The sequence below is a fragment of the Arachis ipaensis genome, chromosome B10 (assembly GCF_059453495.1).
Source record: "Arachis ipaensis isolate K30076 ecotype BB chromosome B10, ASM5945349v1, whole genome shotgun sequence".
Classification (NCBI taxonomy): Eukaryota; Viridiplantae; Streptophyta; class Magnoliopsida; order Fabales; family Fabaceae; genus Arachis; species Arachis ipaensis.
The window spans coordinates 133,584,204-133,604,208 of NC_142435.1; the positions used below are offsets into that span (position 1 = coordinate 133,584,204).

The 20,005-nt window shown below is 31.9% G+C and overlaps 2 protein-coding genes across 2 annotated transcripts; one reads left to right on the plus strand and one right to left on the minus strand.

The window, feature by feature from the left end:
* Positions 1–1,603: 1,603 nt before the first annotated feature.
* Positions 1,604–3,986, minus strand: LOC110271615 (uncharacterized). Its single transcript, XM_088493685.1, has 5 exons — positions 3,945–3,986; positions 2,610–2,843; positions 2,313–2,402; positions 2,122–2,220; positions 1,604–2,029 (listed from the first exon to the last, which is right to left on the minus strand). The coding sequence occupies exons 1-5, from the start codon at positions 3,984–3,986 to the stop codon at positions 1,604–1,606; spliced, it is 891 nt and encodes a 296-aa protein (XP_088349811.1).
* A 12,408-nt stretch (positions 3,987–16,394) lies between these two features.
* LOC148581780 (uric acid degradation bifunctional protein TTL-like) lies at positions 16,395–17,526 on the plus strand. Its single transcript, XM_088493687.1, has 4 exons — positions 16,395–16,619; positions 16,735–16,836; positions 16,931–17,057; positions 17,204–17,526. The coding sequence occupies exons 1-4, from the start codon at positions 16,395–16,397 to the stop codon at positions 17,524–17,526; spliced, it is 777 nt and encodes a 258-aa protein (XP_088349813.1).
* Positions 17,527–20,005: the final 2,479 nt, after the last annotated feature.

Below are 20,005 nucleotides of genomic sequence, written 5' to 3' on the forward strand. Positions count from 1 at the left end.
AGCAAAGTCATAAGTTTCTATAGCCGATGGACTAGTCTTTAGAAATAATCTTATACACAACTGAGGAAAGGCTGATGGGTCTAACCTGTGGCATATCCTTTGCATCAGGAACATTAGGAATGAGACATATTTATGTATGGTTGAAGCTCTTTAGTAGTCTACCACTGACAAAGAAACTGCGGACAGCCTTAAAAACATCCTCCCGTACTAAACTCTAGTAGAATTGAAAGAATTTAGCTGTAAATCCATCATCACTAGGGGCGTCTAAGGATGAACACTAAAAATCGCACGTTTTACCTCATCAAAACTGACCGGTCTAATTAATTTTCTTTTCATGGTTGCTGAAACTTTGGTTTCAAAATTTTCGAATGCATGTACGGATTAGCTTGGTTAATCGATGTGAAGATATCCTTGAAGTATGTTTCAGCTATTTGTGCAATTCCCTCACGGGTGGTAGCATACGTACCATCATTCTTTTTCAGTTTCCAAATTTTATTTCTCCAAATTGAACTTAATATAGCCAGATTTAAACAGATATATCTATTATATTATATTATATTAAAATTTATTTTATTTTTTAAATTCATTAAATTCAATTAATTATAATAAATTAATTATATCAACTAATTAATTTAATAAACTATTTCTTAATTTATTTATTTTAATTCAATAAATCAAATTAATTATAATAATTATTTATATCAATTAATTAATTTGATTAATTGTAACTAATTAGTTATTTAATTTGATTAGGATAAATATCAAATTCTATTCATAATATAAAAAGACAAAATTTCATTCCTTCCAATTTTATTTTACCACTATAAAATGTCGTATGTACTAAAAAAGAATCTCATATTTTTACCAATTATTCTTTCTTTGAATAGTTTTTACAGCAACAATTTTTATTTTTTATTTTTTTCTATGATACATTATTTCTACTCTTTGATTTTTTGATAAATTATAAATCATGATTAAGTATTATTGAAGACTATCACTACACCACATCCGGCAAATAGCAGCGGTTGATATACCTGCTGAAAGATAGTGTGCGGCTAAACCGTTAGCAGCGGTTAATAGTAACCGCTGGTATAACCGCTGCTAAATGGTATTTTGCAGCGGCATAGTTTTGCGGCGGTTCTATCCGCTATGAAATTGTAAATAGGACTGCTTGGAGATGGCAGCGGTTGTTAACCGCTGCAAAATGTCATCCGTTGACAAATTCTGCTAAGATATAGCGGCGGATTGAAAAACCGCTGCCAAATGTAGAGTTACACTTTTTTTAAAAAAAAATCCGAATTCATAATAATATATGCCAATTATTTTATTCTTTATACGTTCTTCCACTCAGTTGCTTTAATTTATTAAAACAACCAATAGGCAATCAAACTAAAACTGTAAAACACACGAAACAGAACAAAAATATATATGCAAAAGTGAATCATTATAATAGTAATTTGAATTCAGTAGACAGTAAAACTGTAAACAGATAAAGTCACCAAAAAAAACTACAAATAAATATCTCAAAAGTCATTAAGACAGTGAACAATTAAAAAGTATTCAGATTCCAACATTGAACTACTAGATCATTAGTGCCCACACATCATCTTGCATGGGATGAGGTCGGTGCACTTCTCAAAGATTCCAGATCTGCAGTTATTTCAGGTGGCAAATTACCTCCTTGTTGCTGGATTATGTATCTTAACAAATTTCCCATTGTCTGCATTTTTGCCTTCTCCTCTACTGTTTCTGCATCCATTCTCTGTCTCTTTTCCCTTTCCTCTGCTACTGCTGCCTTGAGTTTTGCTGCCTCCGCCTTAAGTTTTACAATCTCCATCTGATACTCCTTAATCTGCACACCGTAGTCAGACTGCTGTGGAATGTTACGAAAACACTGAGAAGGACATGGACTGAAACCGAGTCCACGAACTCTTCCTGGGTGCTCCTTTCCAAGCACTTGTGCAAGGGAATCATTCTGTGAAAATTCCTTGCTAAAGGAGTCTTGGCTCTCAATATGTTCAATTGCTTCCTGCAGACATGTGAGATCCGGATTTACACTAATTTAAATTCAATGGTATTAATTACAAAAAGAAATTTGAAAAATTAAAGAACATGATTTACCCCAACAACACGCGCATCTTCATTCATATACGAACCATTCTTTTTTATGCTCATGGCCCATATCTCTCCTCTACCAATAGGCCTTCCCTGTCGTTGCTCCTATAAATATCATCAAGACACAATCATATAACAGACAACACTATATTACCAAAAACAAGTAAAAATTATGTAACTGAATTTAAATTAATTACTTCTTTGTGTCTCTTTCTTGCCATTGTTTTAGAACCTCCGGTATGTGTGTACAGTTGCTTTGAACGATTAATGGCATTTTTTCTACACTTCTCCGACGAACAACACGGCAAACATAAATGTTATCGGGATAAATTACTACAATGTTAATGGTCTATAAGTCAGCCATGTACAACTTCAAGAAACACAAAAAAGGATTAGGTGAAAAACTTTTGGGTAGTAATTTTTTCACTATCACAATAAATTCAGCATATTTAGTAGTAATTCATGACAATTTAAAATCAAATATAATGAAATACCAACTCAATATTTGTTACCTGTGTGTCCTCCTTCAACCGATATTCAATAAACCTTTTCCAGTGATTTGCATCTATTCCTGCTGGCTTACGCTTGAGGTTTTTCTCAAAAGTCAGTTCTTTGTCATAAACCTTATGGAACAAATGATTTCTTGTGTTCCTCCAGGATCTTCCTATTCTTTGTACAATTCCCCGCTTTATTCTCCCTCTTCCATCGTCCTCATAGTGAAAGACTCGCTACAAGTAGTTCAGAGCATAAGATAACACAATAAAGATGATAAAGATCTTGACATCAGTGCTTTTACACTGTCATTGTAACCATTAACTTTAACTCCACTTCCATTCTACATCACAGAACTTTATACAGGAGTGATCAAATCAACACACAAACAAATATGATTGAGAACTTCCCACCAAGAAAACTTTATCCTAAAGACTAAGTTCAAAATGCAAGTTTCACAACCAATATAACCATATAAAGAGCAAGAATCACATCCAATATAAGCATGCCTAATCACCTTCAAGATATGAATTGAATCCCCCTTGCTGGACCAGCTTAGTAGTGATCAAGTATATATCACTTCATTAAATAATATTTTAGTTACCAATACAATCTGTTAAAACTTTTTGGTAAAGGAACCCATCAAATCGTATTAAAGGAATCAGGATGAATCTCTTCTACAATAGCTTTCTACAGAAAGGGACAACAATAACAAAGTTGAAAGGTGAAGGGGTTTTTGGTCGGGAGGGTTGAGGAGGAGCAGACCAAAAAATAACATAAATAAAACATATAATAATTAACCACCTGAAACAGACTTACATATTATCAAAAGACAAATCATTAGACATGAACAATTCTCGACAACAAAATTCAAAGCAGTGAACAAAAAGAAACCCAACATGCACTATCCTTCTCTAATTCAATTTGTGCAAATGTGTTCCATATTTATTTTCTTCTGACATTTTCGTTTAACTGAAAGTCATAAATAACAGCTAGTCACTCTCTAATTGTTTACAATAGGAGCAACTTTAACATTCTCATGAGGTTTATAAGTTTTATCATTATTATTGTTATTATTATTACTATAATTATTAGTTACATTACTATACACGAAGGACCGGATTAATTGGGGACTAAGCTATATAATAACGTAGTGCAATTTACACTAAACAAAAAAGTCCTTAGATATTTATCGATATTCTATAAAAATTTGTATGGTCGATATCATGTGTGTGCGTCTTAATCTTTTCCTTGTACTGTTCATTTAATAGATAAAAATAAGCTTTTTACACCAAGCATTGGTAACGCCTTACTTTATCAATAAACTTAAACATTACCTTAACCTGGTCAAACGCATGCTCTGTGAAAGCCTTGTTCATTGTCTTCCAACTTTTTTCACAAATTGGTAACTGTTGAAAATCAGCTCCCAATGTCCCCAAGAACCCGCTCAATAGGCCCGCTGCCTGACCAACTTGTTGCAACTCTCTGTTATGTCAGAGTACGATCTTCTTTCCAGGAGGAAGTGCTAATGCCTCCTTAACAGTCAGCTCCATGCAAGAAGTCATGCCATTTTCTAACAGAGAGAACAAACTTTAAACGTTAGTTTACTAAGAGAATTTGAATGCACAGAGAAGAGTAATTACACTTTCTAAGAAACAAGCAACAAAAGAATACCTATGACATCAACAACCCAAAAACTGGTGTCCTTTTTTTGCTGTTGGCATTGCCTTGACGTTCAACTTCATGCGCGGCAAACAAGTCGTCGACATGGTCATCGAACGACTCGACCTCATCTGCCTCTGGGTCATAGTCTTCATCTTTTGAATATTCATCTACAACTTCATGTAAATCCGGATGCTCTGTGCGTGTTGCAGGAGCTCGAGTGTCCCCCATGTCACTTGACGGAGCCAGCCGTGTTTCATTGCGCGGTGGTTAAAACGGTACCGCATTAACCCGTGAATGTCGAGCACCGTTGCCGGAACGTGGAGGTGGAGGCGCTCTAGCACGTCGATGTGCACTTGAAGTATTTGCTCACGTATCATGCGTTCCATCCGTATGCTAAAAACAAAGTAGTTAGTACATCAACCAATTTTTTTCAATATTCCCACAAATTATACTGAATAAAAGTCTATCCTAAAAGGAAAATCAACATTTGAGATAAGTATCGCATTACTTAACTCACCAGAGTAGCGTGGGTTTGACTATCAAGGGCAGAAATAGTTCCAGCCACAGTACTAACGGTGTAGCGAGGTTTTCTAGGCATTTGATTAATCCTTTACACAACATAAGGTCATTAGACAATTAGCAAGAGAACGACGATGTAAAAATCAATAGTACGCAAAACTCACACCCTCACCAATAGAATTCTGTAACCAAAATAGTATTTAAAAAATTATCTTTTTGGTTATCAAAATCGAACCGGTCATTAAACCGTGTTAGTCACTAGTTTACTGGTTTAACTGGTTCTACCGAAGTTCAATTACCGAAAAAATGGGCTTACAATAACAAATAATTATAAATAAACACACCATACAATATAATTATTATCTAATATAAAATTTTAAATATCTTCAAAATTTAAACTATTAAATGTAAGAACATCAAGAATATTATTATTCACATATGCATTATTGTAACTGAGTCGATTGTTTTAAATCATAATATGTTTTAAAAATCTATAAGCTAATCAATTTAAATAGAAACTCATTAAACTAAAAGACTGATTAATTTAATTGAGCTACTTCAACTCATTTATTTCCTCATTGAACTACACGGCTGGTCATGATCAATTTTACTTCTTTATTGACAAAGTTTGATCATCATTCTACTAAATTTACAGCATAATTTCCTTCTTCCATAATAAACCTTTACCAAATTTTCAGCACAATTTTTTTAAAAATTAACAAAATTTCAGCTTAATTTTCACCAATATTGGATGTTAACAAAATTTTCATGACAATTTTAACAGCCATTCTCTAGGAAGCTAAAATCACCTAATCATTCAAATCAAACTTCGAATACAACGCATAGAACAATACAACATTTTGTGAGAGGGAGCAGGGTTTGGATAAAGAAAATTATACCGAGCAAAAAAAATTTTACTGAGGAAAAAAAATGAATAGAGAACGAACATTAAAAAAATGATGCCATTAACGTAATTTTCAGCACAATTTTAACAAAAATTAACACTTTTGCAGATCAATTTTAACCAGTATTTATCAACCGAACTAAAATCAAGTAATCATTAAAATCAATGATTCAGTGCAAAGCATATAACATGATCCGACATGAGCTTATTCAATAAAGAATTGAGACAACTTCAATTTCAGTAGCTCATTAGCACTAGTAATCCCTGAAAGGATAATGACAGCAACAGGTAAAGAAGAAAGTTATGCAGAAAAAACTAGAAGACATGAATATTGTGCAGAGGAATAATATCAGTAATCTTGAAAAAATTTTACTAAATAAGAATGATAAAGTTGCTTGTTTAAACCGCACTTGGCTAAAAAAGTCTTATAAATTCTCCTTAATTTATGAATCTAATCTGAAAGCACTAAATACGCCAACTATAACACAAGGCCGACTAATACAACTGATTACACTTCTTTCAATCTTGTAAAATGATCATCTTGACTCTTTAAAACAAAAGATTTATTCTCCTTTATACTCCATAAAAAATATTTTTGACAAAAAAATGAACCGCAAACAATAAATAAAAAATGAAGCCATTAACAAAATGAACTTCACAATTTTAACAGCCATTCACCAGAGAAATAAAATCACCTAATCATTCAAATAAATTGTTCAATTCAAAGCAGAGCACAATACATCATTTTGTGAGAGAGAGCAGGGTTTGGATAAAGAAAATTATTCCGAGCAAAAGTATTTTTACTGAGGAGTAAATTGAACAGAGAACGAACATTAAAAAAAATGATGCCATTAACGTAATTTTCAGCACAATTTTAACAAAAATTAACACTTTTGCATATCAATTTTAACCAGTATTTATCAACCGAACTAAAATCAAGTAATCATTAAAATCAATGATTCAATGCAAAGCATATAACATGATGCGACATGAGCTTATTCAATCAAGAATTGAGACAACTTCAATGTCAGTAGCTCATTAGCACTAGTAATCCTTGAAAGGATAATGACAGCAACAGGTAAAGAAAAAGGTTATGCAGAAAAAACTAGAAGACATGAGTATTGTGCAGAGGAATAATATCAGTACTCTTGAAAAAATTTTACTAAATAGGAATTATAAAGTTACTCGTTTAAATCGCACTTGGCTAAAAAAGCCTTATAAATTCTCCTTAATTTACGAATCTAATCTGAAAGCATTAAATAAGCCAACTATAACACAAGGCCAACTAATACAACTGATTACACTTCTTTCAATCTTGTAAAATGATCATCTTGACTCTTTAAAACAAAAGATTTATTCTCCTTTATACTCCATAAAAAAATTTTCTGACAAAAAAAATGAACCGCGAACAATAAATTTAAAATGAAGCCATTAACAAAATGAACTTCACAATTTTAACAGCCATTCACTAGGGAAATAAAATCACCTAATCATTCAAATCAATTATTCAATCCAAAGCAGAGCACAATACATCATTTTGTGAGAGGAAGTAGGGTTTGGATAAAGAAAATTATTCCGAGCAAAAGTATTTTTACTGAGGAGTAAATTGAACAGAGAACGAACATTAAAAAAATGATGCCATTAACGTAATTTTCAGCACAATTTTAACAAAAATTAACACTTTTACATATCAATTTTAACCAGTATTTATCAACCGAACTAAAATCAAGTAATCATTAAAATAAATGATTCAGTGCAAAGCATATAACATGATCTGACATGAGCTTATTCAATAAAAAATTGAGACAAACTTCAATTTCAGTAGCTCATTAGCACTAGTAATCCCTGAAAGGATAATGACAGCAACAGGTAAAGAAGAAGGTTATGCAGAAAAAACTAGAAGGCATGAGTATTGTGCAGAGGAATAATATCAGTACTCTTGAAAAAATTTTACTAAATAAGAGTTATAAAGTTACTCGTTTAAACCGCACTTGGCTAAAAAAGTCTTATAAATTCTCCTTAATTTACGAATCTAATCCAAAAGCATTAAATAAGCTAACTATAACACAAGGCCAACTAATACAACTGATTACACTTCTTTCAATCTTGTTCTTGATCATCTTGACTCTTTAAACAAAAGATTTATTCTCCTTTATAATCCGTAAAAAAATTTTCTGACAAAAAAATGAACTGAGAACAATAAATAAAAAAATGAAGCCATTAACAAAATGCACTTCACAATTTTAACAGCCATTCACTAGGGAAATAAAATCACCTAATCATTCAAATCAACTATTCAATCCAAACCAGAGCATAATACAACATTTTGTGAGAGGAAACAGGGTTTGGAGAGAAGAAATTGTTTCGAGCAAACAATTTGTAGTGAGCAAAAAAGTGAACAGAAAATGAAAATTAAAAAAAATGACCAGGTTAACATAATTTTCAGCACAATTTTAAAAGACTTTCATCAGGAACCAAAAATCGCATAATAATTCAATTCAGTGATTCAAACCAAAGTAGAGAAGAATACATGATTAGGTGAGAGGGAACAGGGTTTCCAGAACGAAACTTGTTTATGGAGCAAAAAAATTGTTCTGAGGGAAAAAATAATCTGAAGAGAAGACGAAAATTTAAAAAATATAAGCCATGAATATTACTACGGAGGCTGCTACGCCAATCTCTCCAGGACTTCTAAAAGACGAAGATGGGGCGACCTTCCAAGGAGCAAGGGCTGACGACACGTACAATGTGCAGCGACGGCAACAGAAGGCAGTCCGGCGTTAATGAGTGGTGGTGCTCTGGAGGATGAAGCTTACTTGAGGCTATACGTTACACTTAGAAGGGTTTGTGATCTGAGGTTTAAGCTGTCTCAGGTTTTTTTCGTTTGGGGGGAAGGAGGCGCAGAGTAGGTTAAGAAGACGGGAGACAGTGACTGCTAAAAATATTGGGTGATTTTTTGAAATCCTAACAACTTAATCACAATCAGATTTTCTGCCGTTTAGTTAACTAGCTTATGGATTTCAAATTTAAGAATCTAAGTTATCGGATTTGAGTAGCCCGTTTCTCCTTCTAATTAATTTATCCTTTTATATAATTAATTTATCCTTTTATTTAATTAATTGTAACTGAAGAAATGTTGTCTGTTCAAAAAGTGACTGTAAATGCGGTAAAGGATGGCAAATTCGTTTTTTTTCTTATCTTCAAAACAAACTTGATTATTAGTTATATTTTAAAGGTGTTTGGTAGTCTATATAATAACATATTTCTCCTCAAATAATTGTAAACTCAATATCTCAACTCTTCTTCTTTTCAAATGCTAGGAGCCAACAACAATCTTCTGTGATTTTCGTTTATATCATTTTCCAACTACACATTCATCCAGGTACCACCATTTTCAGTGTTAGATGCTAATCTTTTTTCCAATGTATACACTCAAATATTCGTTGTTCATAATTTTTCAAGTAAGTAAAAATCTCCGTAATAGAGTTTTTAAACTGCTTTTTTTTATTTGTATGACCATTTTGGTTGTTTTATTCTATATTTTCCGTTTTCCTTTTTTTCTTGATTATTTCTGTTCTATTTAAGGAGAGACTATTAATTGAGGTTAAAACTGTTTTATATCCCTGATCCTCTTAAGTTTTTTTTTTTAAAGGTGTTTACGATATATTTTATTATTATTATTATTATTTTCCTCCATTATTGTCATGAATACAATATTTTTAACTTATGTTTGAATGTAAAATTTTTGAGAATGTTTCCTTGAAGATGTAAATTTTTAGAAGATTATTTTTTTTCTTTTTAATTTATTAACCCTCTTGCTCATTTTTTATATGTTTCACCTACATGAATTAAGTGAATACTGAGTTATTAGTACATTTTAGAATCTTTTGTATGTTATCAATTTTGTTGGTTTATCATAATAATGAACCACATGTTATCCAAAATTATTCAAAATTATTCAATATTATTCCCAATTATTCAACAAACAACAAAATTTAGTTACGTAAACAATGAAAAATTAGCTCAGTAAACAAACATTATTTTAAAACAAAGTCCACAATTCAGTTGAGTAATTTCTAGTTCAATCAGTTCACACTTCACAGCTCAGAAAATTAACATATTAGTAAATCACATTTCAGTATATTAGAGACAAGCAACATAGCTTCACACACTTCACAGCATAGAGCTTCACATAATAAATTTTTTTTCAATAATACTCATTATGGATACAGAGACATGCAACACTGCAACAGTTATTCAATAAGTTAATCAAACCTTCATATCTTAAAAAAATACCTAGAAGCTCGAAGATTCCGTCAACGTTGATGGAGGGGAGATAGAGCCACTGAGTGACCAAGGCAAGAAGCAGTGGTGGAGCACCTTCGGACCGAGTAACGAACAGAGCTAGCAGCTGCGTGGGTGCGCGAGGGAGGTTTCGAGGTTTCCACGGTGGCTGCTTAATGGAAGGGAAGGAGGGTTGCGACGGAGGGAAGGGAGCGACCTGAGGGACGCGGCGGCGGCACGCGGAGGTGGCTGGACGGAGGTGAGGGACAACGCGCTGGAGGAGATTGGGAGGAGCCCTTCACGTGAGAGCGGCACTCTGACCTATGGAATCTGGATCTCTTCATCTGGATGGAGTGAGATGTAATTAGGGCTAACTGAAGGCTGAAACGGCAACGTTTTGATGTTCCTTTAAAAAACCGGCCGTGTTACGGTTCAATTTTTCCGACCGGTTCTTGGCCGGTTCACTGGTTCAATTCCGATTTTTAAAAATATCCAATTTTTGTTTTATACCGAGTATGTTTAAAAATACAAGAAAAAAGAAAATATGTCATCTTGATTATGCCGAAACTAATTAGTAGTTAATTACCTAATGTTTATAAATATCTTTTACTAAAAATTTTAATGATGGCTTCAATTTTATTTTTTCGATTATTTAAGTTCTATATAAGGAGAAACAATAAATTGGTTTTGTGGACGTTTTATGTTGACGAACTTTTTTATTTATTTTTATGTTTGTTGTATGTGAAATGTGTTATTTAAGTTTAATTATTCCTAAATTATTGTTTCATGATAAAACTTGTTGGAAATGTTTTGATGAAGAGATAAATTTTTCGGAAGTAATTTTTTGTTTACTAACTCTTTACTTCTTCTTTATACACATTTCAGACTATTATTTTGACATCTTTGACCTATGAATATAAGGTGAGTAATGAGTTATGTGTATATTTTGTATTATTTAGAGTATCTTAGCTTTATTAGTTCCCTTTTTGGTTTGTCATAATAATATTCCCCATGTTTGTCCTTATTATTTTTTTTTAATGAAATGGTCAGTTATTAATGAACATCAATATTGTTGACATATTGAATTAATATTTAATCTATTTATTTTCTAATTAAAAATATTAATCCTAGATTATAAATATTTTAATACTTAATTAAATAGTTTATCTCAAATTTTTATGTCTTTGCTATGTTCCTTCACTGAGTACAAATTAGTAGTCACTCTGTTGATGAGTTGTAAGTTGTAACCAACAAACTGAATAAATAAATAAATAACGCCAAATTTATCTTGGAAAAAATTTATGGTGAATTACATTATTTTCATTATTATACAATGCATACAAACTACAAAATCACATAATTTCATTTAGAATAGAAGTTAAAAATTAAAGTTAGCTGATATTAGTACTTTTTTACTTAACAAAATTAAATTAAAGTTAACAATTAAAGACGAAAACTAAAAAAATAAATAGCCTTAGAAAATAAAAAAGTTAAATTTTGTGTTACTATATATGGAAACAATGATTTTTTTTGTTATATTTATTTTTGTACCAAATAACAAGAAGGTTAAATCTTATGTCCAATTTTTATTACTAATTTTACTTATGAACAGTTGTTTAAATTAGACTTTATAGTTTTCGAGTCATGTTTTCATCCAACAAAAAAAATTGTTATGAAGTCATTTTCAATTTTTTAACAGGAGTACATCTATTATATCATGATTTTAATAATTATTATAAAAATTAAAAAATTAAATAAATATATATTTACTTTGCTTACATTCAAGATTGAATTATCTGTATTTCTATGGTCAAGAAATAGACTTAATTTCTTCTATAATAAAATTATTTTTTAATCTTCTAATTTATAAAAAAGTCTCATTTTTTATTTACTTTTCCTAAAAGTAAAATATTAAAACTAATGTTTAAAATTTTTTATTAACATAAGTCAAATAAAATATAAAAATAAACCTTGAATAAAATTAAAAGTAGAAATTTTGAATCCTAACTTATAAAAAGGTTCTAAGAGGAGTGTTTTACGTAGATAAAAATTTTGTATGGTACTCCATGAATGAATTTAGATAAATGACTATTATATATGTAAAATGAATCTTGATATTTTGTGACAGAAATTAATTTGTGTAAATTTTAGAGTCGTTTTTATAACTGTAATTATGTGGCGTCTTTTTTTTATATTAGTTTTATATTCTACAGTTTACTACACATTTTAGTATAAATTTTAATGTATTTAGTTGCACACGTATTTTACCATACATCTTACATTTGTAGAACGATATTTGTTATATCATGCGGATAAAATACACTAAGATACTTAACATTATTTTAGTGATGAAAAAGTTGTATAACATTAATTATTAAACCATATTTTTGGTGTATAATAGATATGGACAAAATCTGGATTCTTAAGCCACGAGATAGCATAGAATATAGACGAGGACTTAATAAGTTCCTAGACTTTGTATTTGCAAATGCATCATCTGATGGCATGATAAAGTGTCCATGCCCTTAATGTGGGTTTCAATTTATGCAAACAAGAGAAGATGCGTACGGCCACCTGTTGATAAAGCCCTTTCCACCTGGATATACTTTGTGGTTGCGTCATGGTGAGCGGCCAGCTGAGGAGAGCTCTATTTGCCCACCGATAGTTGAGAAACTTACAACCGAGGTGAATCCATATTTTCAAATGGTTCATGAGGCATTTAACTTCACAACGCCTCCTAGAAGTGAGGAGACCACAACAGGCGATCCTGTAGAAGACGATGATCTGGAGTTGTCGTACTTGTACGATGGTCCAAGTCGTAAGGCACAGGATTTTACTGATCTTCTTGCGGATGGAGCGGAGGAATTATATCCCGGCTGCTTGAAATACTCAAAGTTGTCTTTCCTAATTAAGCTTTATCACATTAAGTGTATGTGCGGTGTGAGTGACAAGGCTATGTCGATGATTCTGGACTTATTGCGGGATGCATTTGAGCAAGCCAAACTCCCGTCCACTTTGTATGAAGCCAAAAAAAACTTTTCGAAAGTTAGGGATTGAATACAAAAAGATAGATGCATTCCCGAATGATTGCATGTTATATCGGGGTGATGATGAGGACGCGACCAAATGCAAGCAGTGTGGGACTTCACGATGGAAGCAAAAGACGCGAAAGGGTTCCGTTACGAAACTCAAAATACCTGTAAGAAAAAATGGAAAGCCTCTCCCAGCAAAGACTCTCCGTTACTTTCCTCTTATACCACGGCTGCAACGGTTATTCATGTGTTGCAAAACTTCAACTGACATGTTATGTTATAAAGAGGCTAATAATAATGATGGGTACTTGAGGCATCCAACGGACACTGAAGCATGGAAAGATTTTGATGCAAAGTATCCTTTTTTTTTTCTAACGATCCGCGCAGTGTTCGTTTATCTTTAGCTAGTGACGGATTTAATCCTTTCGGAAATATGAGTATGAAGTATTCCATTTGGCCTGTCATTCTTTTTTCGTACAATCTTCCTCCTTGGCTTTGCATGAAACAGGCATCTTTTATACTATCTATGATTATTTCCAGTCCTAAAATACCGGGTAATGACATAGATGTTTATTTGGAGCCCTTGGTGGATGAGTTAAAGCAACTCTGGGATGGCGTTGAAACTTATGATGCTAATAAGGGGACCACTTTCAAGATGCATGCGACGCTAATGTGGACTATTAGTAAATTTATCTGGATGGAACACGTATAGTGGGTTAGCATGTCCAACGTGTAACATGGACGCTAAGGCTCAGCGACTAACATTCAGTCGAAAATGGTGTTACATGGGCCATCGACGCTTCTTGACTCAGGGCCATAAATATAGACTAGACCGAAGTAGATTTGACGGACAAGGTGAAAGCAAAGATCCACCGAAGAAGTATTCTGAGACAGATGTCTTAAGGCAGCAGTGTAACATGCAAGTATCATTTGGGAAGAACTCAACTTTGACTGCAAAAAGAAGACGCATTGGTGAAGATGCAGATCAAGATGACTCGTATTGGAAAAAGATGAGTGTGTTCTTTGAACTCCCGTACTGGAAGGATCACATGTTGCGTCATAACCTTGACGTGATGCATATAGAGAAAAATATTTGTGACAATGTGGTCTTCACTATCTTAAACGATAGCGTCAAATCAAAAAACAATCTTAAAGCTCGCAAAGATTTACAAAGCATGGGCATAAGGCCTGAATTGTGGCCGGACGAAGGTGGTAAATATCCTTCAGCAATCTTCACAATGTCGAATCCACAGAAGAATGTATTTCTGAAGATTCCACAGAACGTGGTCTTTCCAGATGATTACTCGAGGAATATTGCTCGTTGTGTTGACATCCGACAACGCAAGTTGTATGGGTTGAAAAGTCACGACTGCCATATTCTAATAGAACAATTACATCTGATTTTGGTGAAGAATGCATTGCCGAGTCCGATGTTGACTGTGATTGTGAATCTGTCTTCATTTTTTTGAGAACTATGTGGGAAAGCTGTAAACCCTATGCAGCTTGGTGGCCTTCAGAATCATGTTGTGCAAACTCTGTGTTAGATGGAAATGATTTTTCCTCTATCCTTCTTCGCTGTTAAGGTTCACCTTACAGTGCATCTCGTTGATGAACTAAAACTTGGTGGCCCGATACATTATCGGTGGATGTATCCAATAGAAATGTTAGCTTGCTACTAAACACCTTTAAAACATTTATTTTGTCTCGTTACGTATATACTAAGCGTTATGTCGTATTTATATAAAAGGTACTTAGGACGATTGAAGCAATACGTGCGTAACAGGGCACAAGTAGAAGGCTCAATTGCGGAGGGCTATTTATCCGAGGAGATTTTGACATTCTGCTCCAGATATTTGGATAATATTGAGACTAGAATCAACCGACCAGCGCGAGTTGATGATCAACCTGTTGATATTACAAACAATACAAGAAAAACTATGTTCCTAGAAATTGGAAAAGCTTCAGGGGCTGTTTCACATTTTGGACTGACCCCGATGGAAAAAGATCAGGCACATCGTCATGGAAAAAGATCATGTGCCTGTCAATTGCGAGGCCGTCGTTCCATTTATTGAGTAAGTATGAACATGTAATCATTAAGCATGATTATAACCCATTTAAAACCTTCAGTCGTTGGACTAATTTCTTGTTATGTCGTAAAGTACATTTAGGGTAGAAACGAAGCGAAAATTATGGCATCAAACAAGGTCGCAATCTAAGATAGACCGTGTTGTGCATGCAGAATTTTCTCGCTGGTTCAAGCGTGAGGTTCGTAGAAATTTAATCTCAACAACTTATTTGTGCCCTAGAATTATAAATTACGAATTCCAATGTTTTATACGAACAAACTCTAATTTATGGTGCCAGGTTCCAATGGACAGTACTATACATTTGAAAGAAATGAAGTTGATGGCATGTGGTCCCATGCTTCAGGCAAGACGTTTTGGGGCATACAACGTCAATGAGTACAAGTTTAGAACTATCACAAAGGAAGATGGGCTGAAAATCCAAAATAGTGGAGTTTATGTCTCATCCAATACAAGAAGTTATGCAAGCATGCGTGACAATAGAGTGGTTGTTGGTAGTGTTCCATATTATGGAAAAATTGTGGACATAATCGAATTGAACTACAGCTGCCATTTCACAGTGGTTTTGTTCAGATGTATTTGGGCTGATACAACTACGATCAGAGGCAACAAACAAGACCATCTGAGCCTTACCGGCGTTAATTTCACTCGTCCAATTCACACCGGTGATCGAGAAGAGGATGAACCGTACATATTGGCATCAGAAGCTTATCTCGTGTACTATGTACGTGATGAAGTAGATCAAGAATGGATTGAAGTGGTTCATGTAAAACCACGAGACTTGTATGACATGGGAGGAGAGAATGAAGAATTTGAAGCTGGTTTTTCTCTACAGCCCGGATTGAACATGTCAGCAGCAGGTGACATCAGTGATTTACAGTTGATAAGGGATGATGATATAGAAGACCCAATAGAAGATGTTTCTGATAACATTGATGATGTGGCATAGTGAAAATATGGAAAATATGTACATCATTTATAGAGTATCTGTGTGTGTTTAATAAGTTTAACAGTGTTTATGATGTATGCAGTTTGCTGGTTACATTACTATTTGTGTTTTCATATTTGAATTAAGTTTTCATTTATTGTTGATTTTCATGAATACCACTAGTTCCTCATTTCTTCCAACGATTTTTGCTAGCAAAAGTTAGTTTTCAAGGCTTTGTTATTATCATCATCATTGTTGTTGTTCTTAATTTCTAACAAAGAAAATTATGATATCGAGTAAATTGCATTGAATTACAATATTGTTATCGTTGACCAATATAGTTAACATAAAATGGTGTTGTAACAGGAGAAATGAAAACGAAGGATTTCTCATCATGCTATGCAAGCACAACATTTGCTAACGAAATGGCTATGGCCTCTCCATTCTTTTCATTGGAACATGCAATTACGGTTGCCAGAGACATATGGTCCCGTAAGTTGAATGTTAGGTCTTGGTTGGAGGCTATATCAGGACGATCTTGTTCTAATGAATACTTAGAAACGGCGAACGAAGCTACTATGCAGTTCTGTTCATTAGCCATACCCTTAAAAACTTGAGTTAAACATTATTTGAGTAATAAGTATTTTAAGTTGATATATGCTTACAACATTTAACCAATGATAATTGTAACGTTCATGCTAAAATTTTTAGGAACTTCATGAATGGGGATCAATGTACGAGGAGAAATTTGGATATGTTTTTGTGACATTTGTAGCTGGTAGGACCTCTGAAGACATACTTGCTGATTTAAAGGTTAGAAATAAATTTCTAGCATAGAAAGTGAATCACAGAGACACAATATACTTTACAAAAAAGACCATCAAATATACATTTTATTATGATACAGACGCACTTTAATAACTCGCATGTTGTTGAGTTGGAGATTGCTTCAAAAGAGGAATTAAAGTATATAAAACGTGCTATTAGAGAGCTTCTTTCCAAGAAATCTATCCAAACTACCGACGAAGGAGATGGTAATAGTTAATTTTGTATTTGTTAATTTTGAAAGTCATCTTCCCATAATTCTGCAATTTTTTTCTTAATAACTAGGTAATGACCTGGAAGTTATCATTTTCTTTTAAGTAGATTTATGTTGTTGGTTGCATGTTCATATATTCAGTGTCAGCTGAATATTCAGACGAAATAGTTGATGACACTCTAGATGGAGCAGACACTGATTCAGAAGACGATTTAGATGCTATCTCCTCCGGTGGATATGACATCTCCAGGAATGTTGAGCTCAATAAGGTTCTAGAAGAAGACAATGAAACTTTAAAAACCCAACATAGAGAAGATGACGTACATGCTGTAAAAAGGGGTTTCGATCTGAATAAGTTGCCATGGTTTGGAGATGACTTATCAGATCCGTTATCACGTGACTGCAGTAGATTTTTGACAGAGTATTTCTGGCCAGGTCAATATGATGTTGATGAGAAATTTTGACTCAATACTTGTTTGTCTACTTTAGTAATTCTGATTTTTATGCTCTATTGAACTTTGTTTTGACTTTATGAATTCGGACGTTCACTTGATTTTTTTGTTACCATTTATGCTTGAATACAAACTCAAAATGCACTGATAATACAAGAGAAAACCTGATTCGTAAATTTCTTTTTTGTTATTCATTTATAAATATTTTTTTAATTAATGAATTATTTTTTATGTAACACAAAATTAAAAATTTATTTAATGCATTAAGTTGCAGTGTTTGAAACATGTTTTTCAGTAAAAAAAATAGTGAGGACTAGAATAGTTTTAACAAGGCAATGTTTAAACAAAAAAAATTAAAGTTAAAAATAATATTGTAGCGGTTAGTAGAAAACCGCTGCAAAACAAGTATATAAGTATTCACCAACTCCACATTTTGCGGCGGTTACAAAAATACCGCTGCAAAATGAGATCATTTGGTAGCCTCCTCTAAATCCGCCACAAGAACCGCTGCAAAACGAGTATCTAAGTATTCACCTGCTCGACATTTTGCGGCGGTTACAGCAAAACCGCTGCAAAATGAGATCATTTGTAACCCTCTCCAAATTCGCCACAAGAACCACTGGCAAACTCTATTTAGCAGCGGTTGAACAAAACCGCTGCTAAATATCCATTCATATTGCTTTGTTTTTTATTCTTTATATTTTATATTCTTTGATTAATTTTTTATTTTTATTTTTTAATCACAGGTCTACTTCATCCATTGTTCTAAATGTTATAATTTATAGGTAACATTCTTTTCATATTTCCTATTTATTTTTTCATCTCTAAATGTGTTTATTTATTGTGGTTTTATTTTTACTTTTGAGCTAAGTAGATTAAAAGGATCTCTTTGTTTGTATTATTACTAATAATGCCTTTTGTTTTAGCTTTATGATCATCACGAATTCATCATAAATATTATAGTGTGGCATATTTTTTATTAATTTTTCTAGGCATATATCTTCTAATTTATTTATGGTTTGGAATTATCATTTATTATAACATTAAATCAATTAAAGCATGCATACTATAAATTTAGTGATATATATCAAATATATATAATGATGTAAATTATAATTTTTATGGAGAAAATAATAAAAAATAAAATAGAAAAGATTCTATCAAAAGAGTTCTAAAACATTAATTATATATAATTCAAAATAGAGTGAAACAATATCCTTTTTTTGAACAGAAAATAATATTAAATTAAATATAAGTTAATCCTAAATTAAAAATATTATGTTGATTAGTCCAAGTATTACAAGGATTAATTTAGTTTTACTTGGTTATAATATTAATATAGTTGATGGAAAACATATAAACGATAAATAAGATAATAAAATAATTAAAAAAATAAAAGGTTAGTAATTATTAAAATAAGTAACGAAATAAGTTATAGAATATTATTTTATTTAAATTGTTAATACTTAGTAGAATAGAAAGTTAGTCATTATTTTCAAATAGGCATGAAATTTAATTTTACGGTAAAATTTGTTAGAATTATTAATATTGTCTTATAAATAACAATTTTGTAAATGAGATTGTCAATAAAATTTTATTATTTTAAAATTTATATCCGCTCAATTTATATATATATATATTATTCTACTTTATCTAGAAGATTGAGACGGTCTTTTTTAATTATTTATTTAGAGAAAATAGTGAAATGAGTTACAAAATTATAATTATTTATAATTAATTATATCAGTTAATTGATTAGATTAATTTGTAAGAAAAATAACACATAATTGATGTTGTGAAGTCAATTATAATAAATTAATAATTAATAAATAAAAAGATTAAAATGACTTTTTTTCTTTTTTGATGGTTATATTTTTTTATCCATTCACTTTTTTTTATTTTTTTTATTTTTTTAATTTATGAAATTAAATTAATTATACTAATTATTTGTATTAACTAATTAATTTAATTAATTTTTGAAAATATTTTGTATTTAATTTATTTAATTCATTTAAATACATTGATTATAACTAATCAATTATTTACTTTTATTTGATTTGGATAATATAAAATTATTTAATATTTTGTTTGATTCATTAATCATATTAATTATAACTAATCAATTATTTGATTTGACAAAGATAAATATTAAATTATTTAATAAATAATATATAAGACAACGAAATACATGAATTAATTTAATTTACTTTATTCTCTTATTATTTTTTAGGGTAATTTACACTAACATATTGAATGAAATTTAAAATTATGCAGATGTCCTAAATCAATTTTCGTTACACGCTTGTCCTAGAATATCTTTATGTAACCGTCTCTAATAACGCGATGATAGTACAAAATGTTGGCACTCTCATGTTGTCATTTTTGCACCTCCTCATTGATCAGCAACTACGTTGTTGGGTCATCAGCATCATCAAGCACTTGAATAACAAGTTATGCTTTGGCCAATCTAAATTGCACATGGCGGCAATAG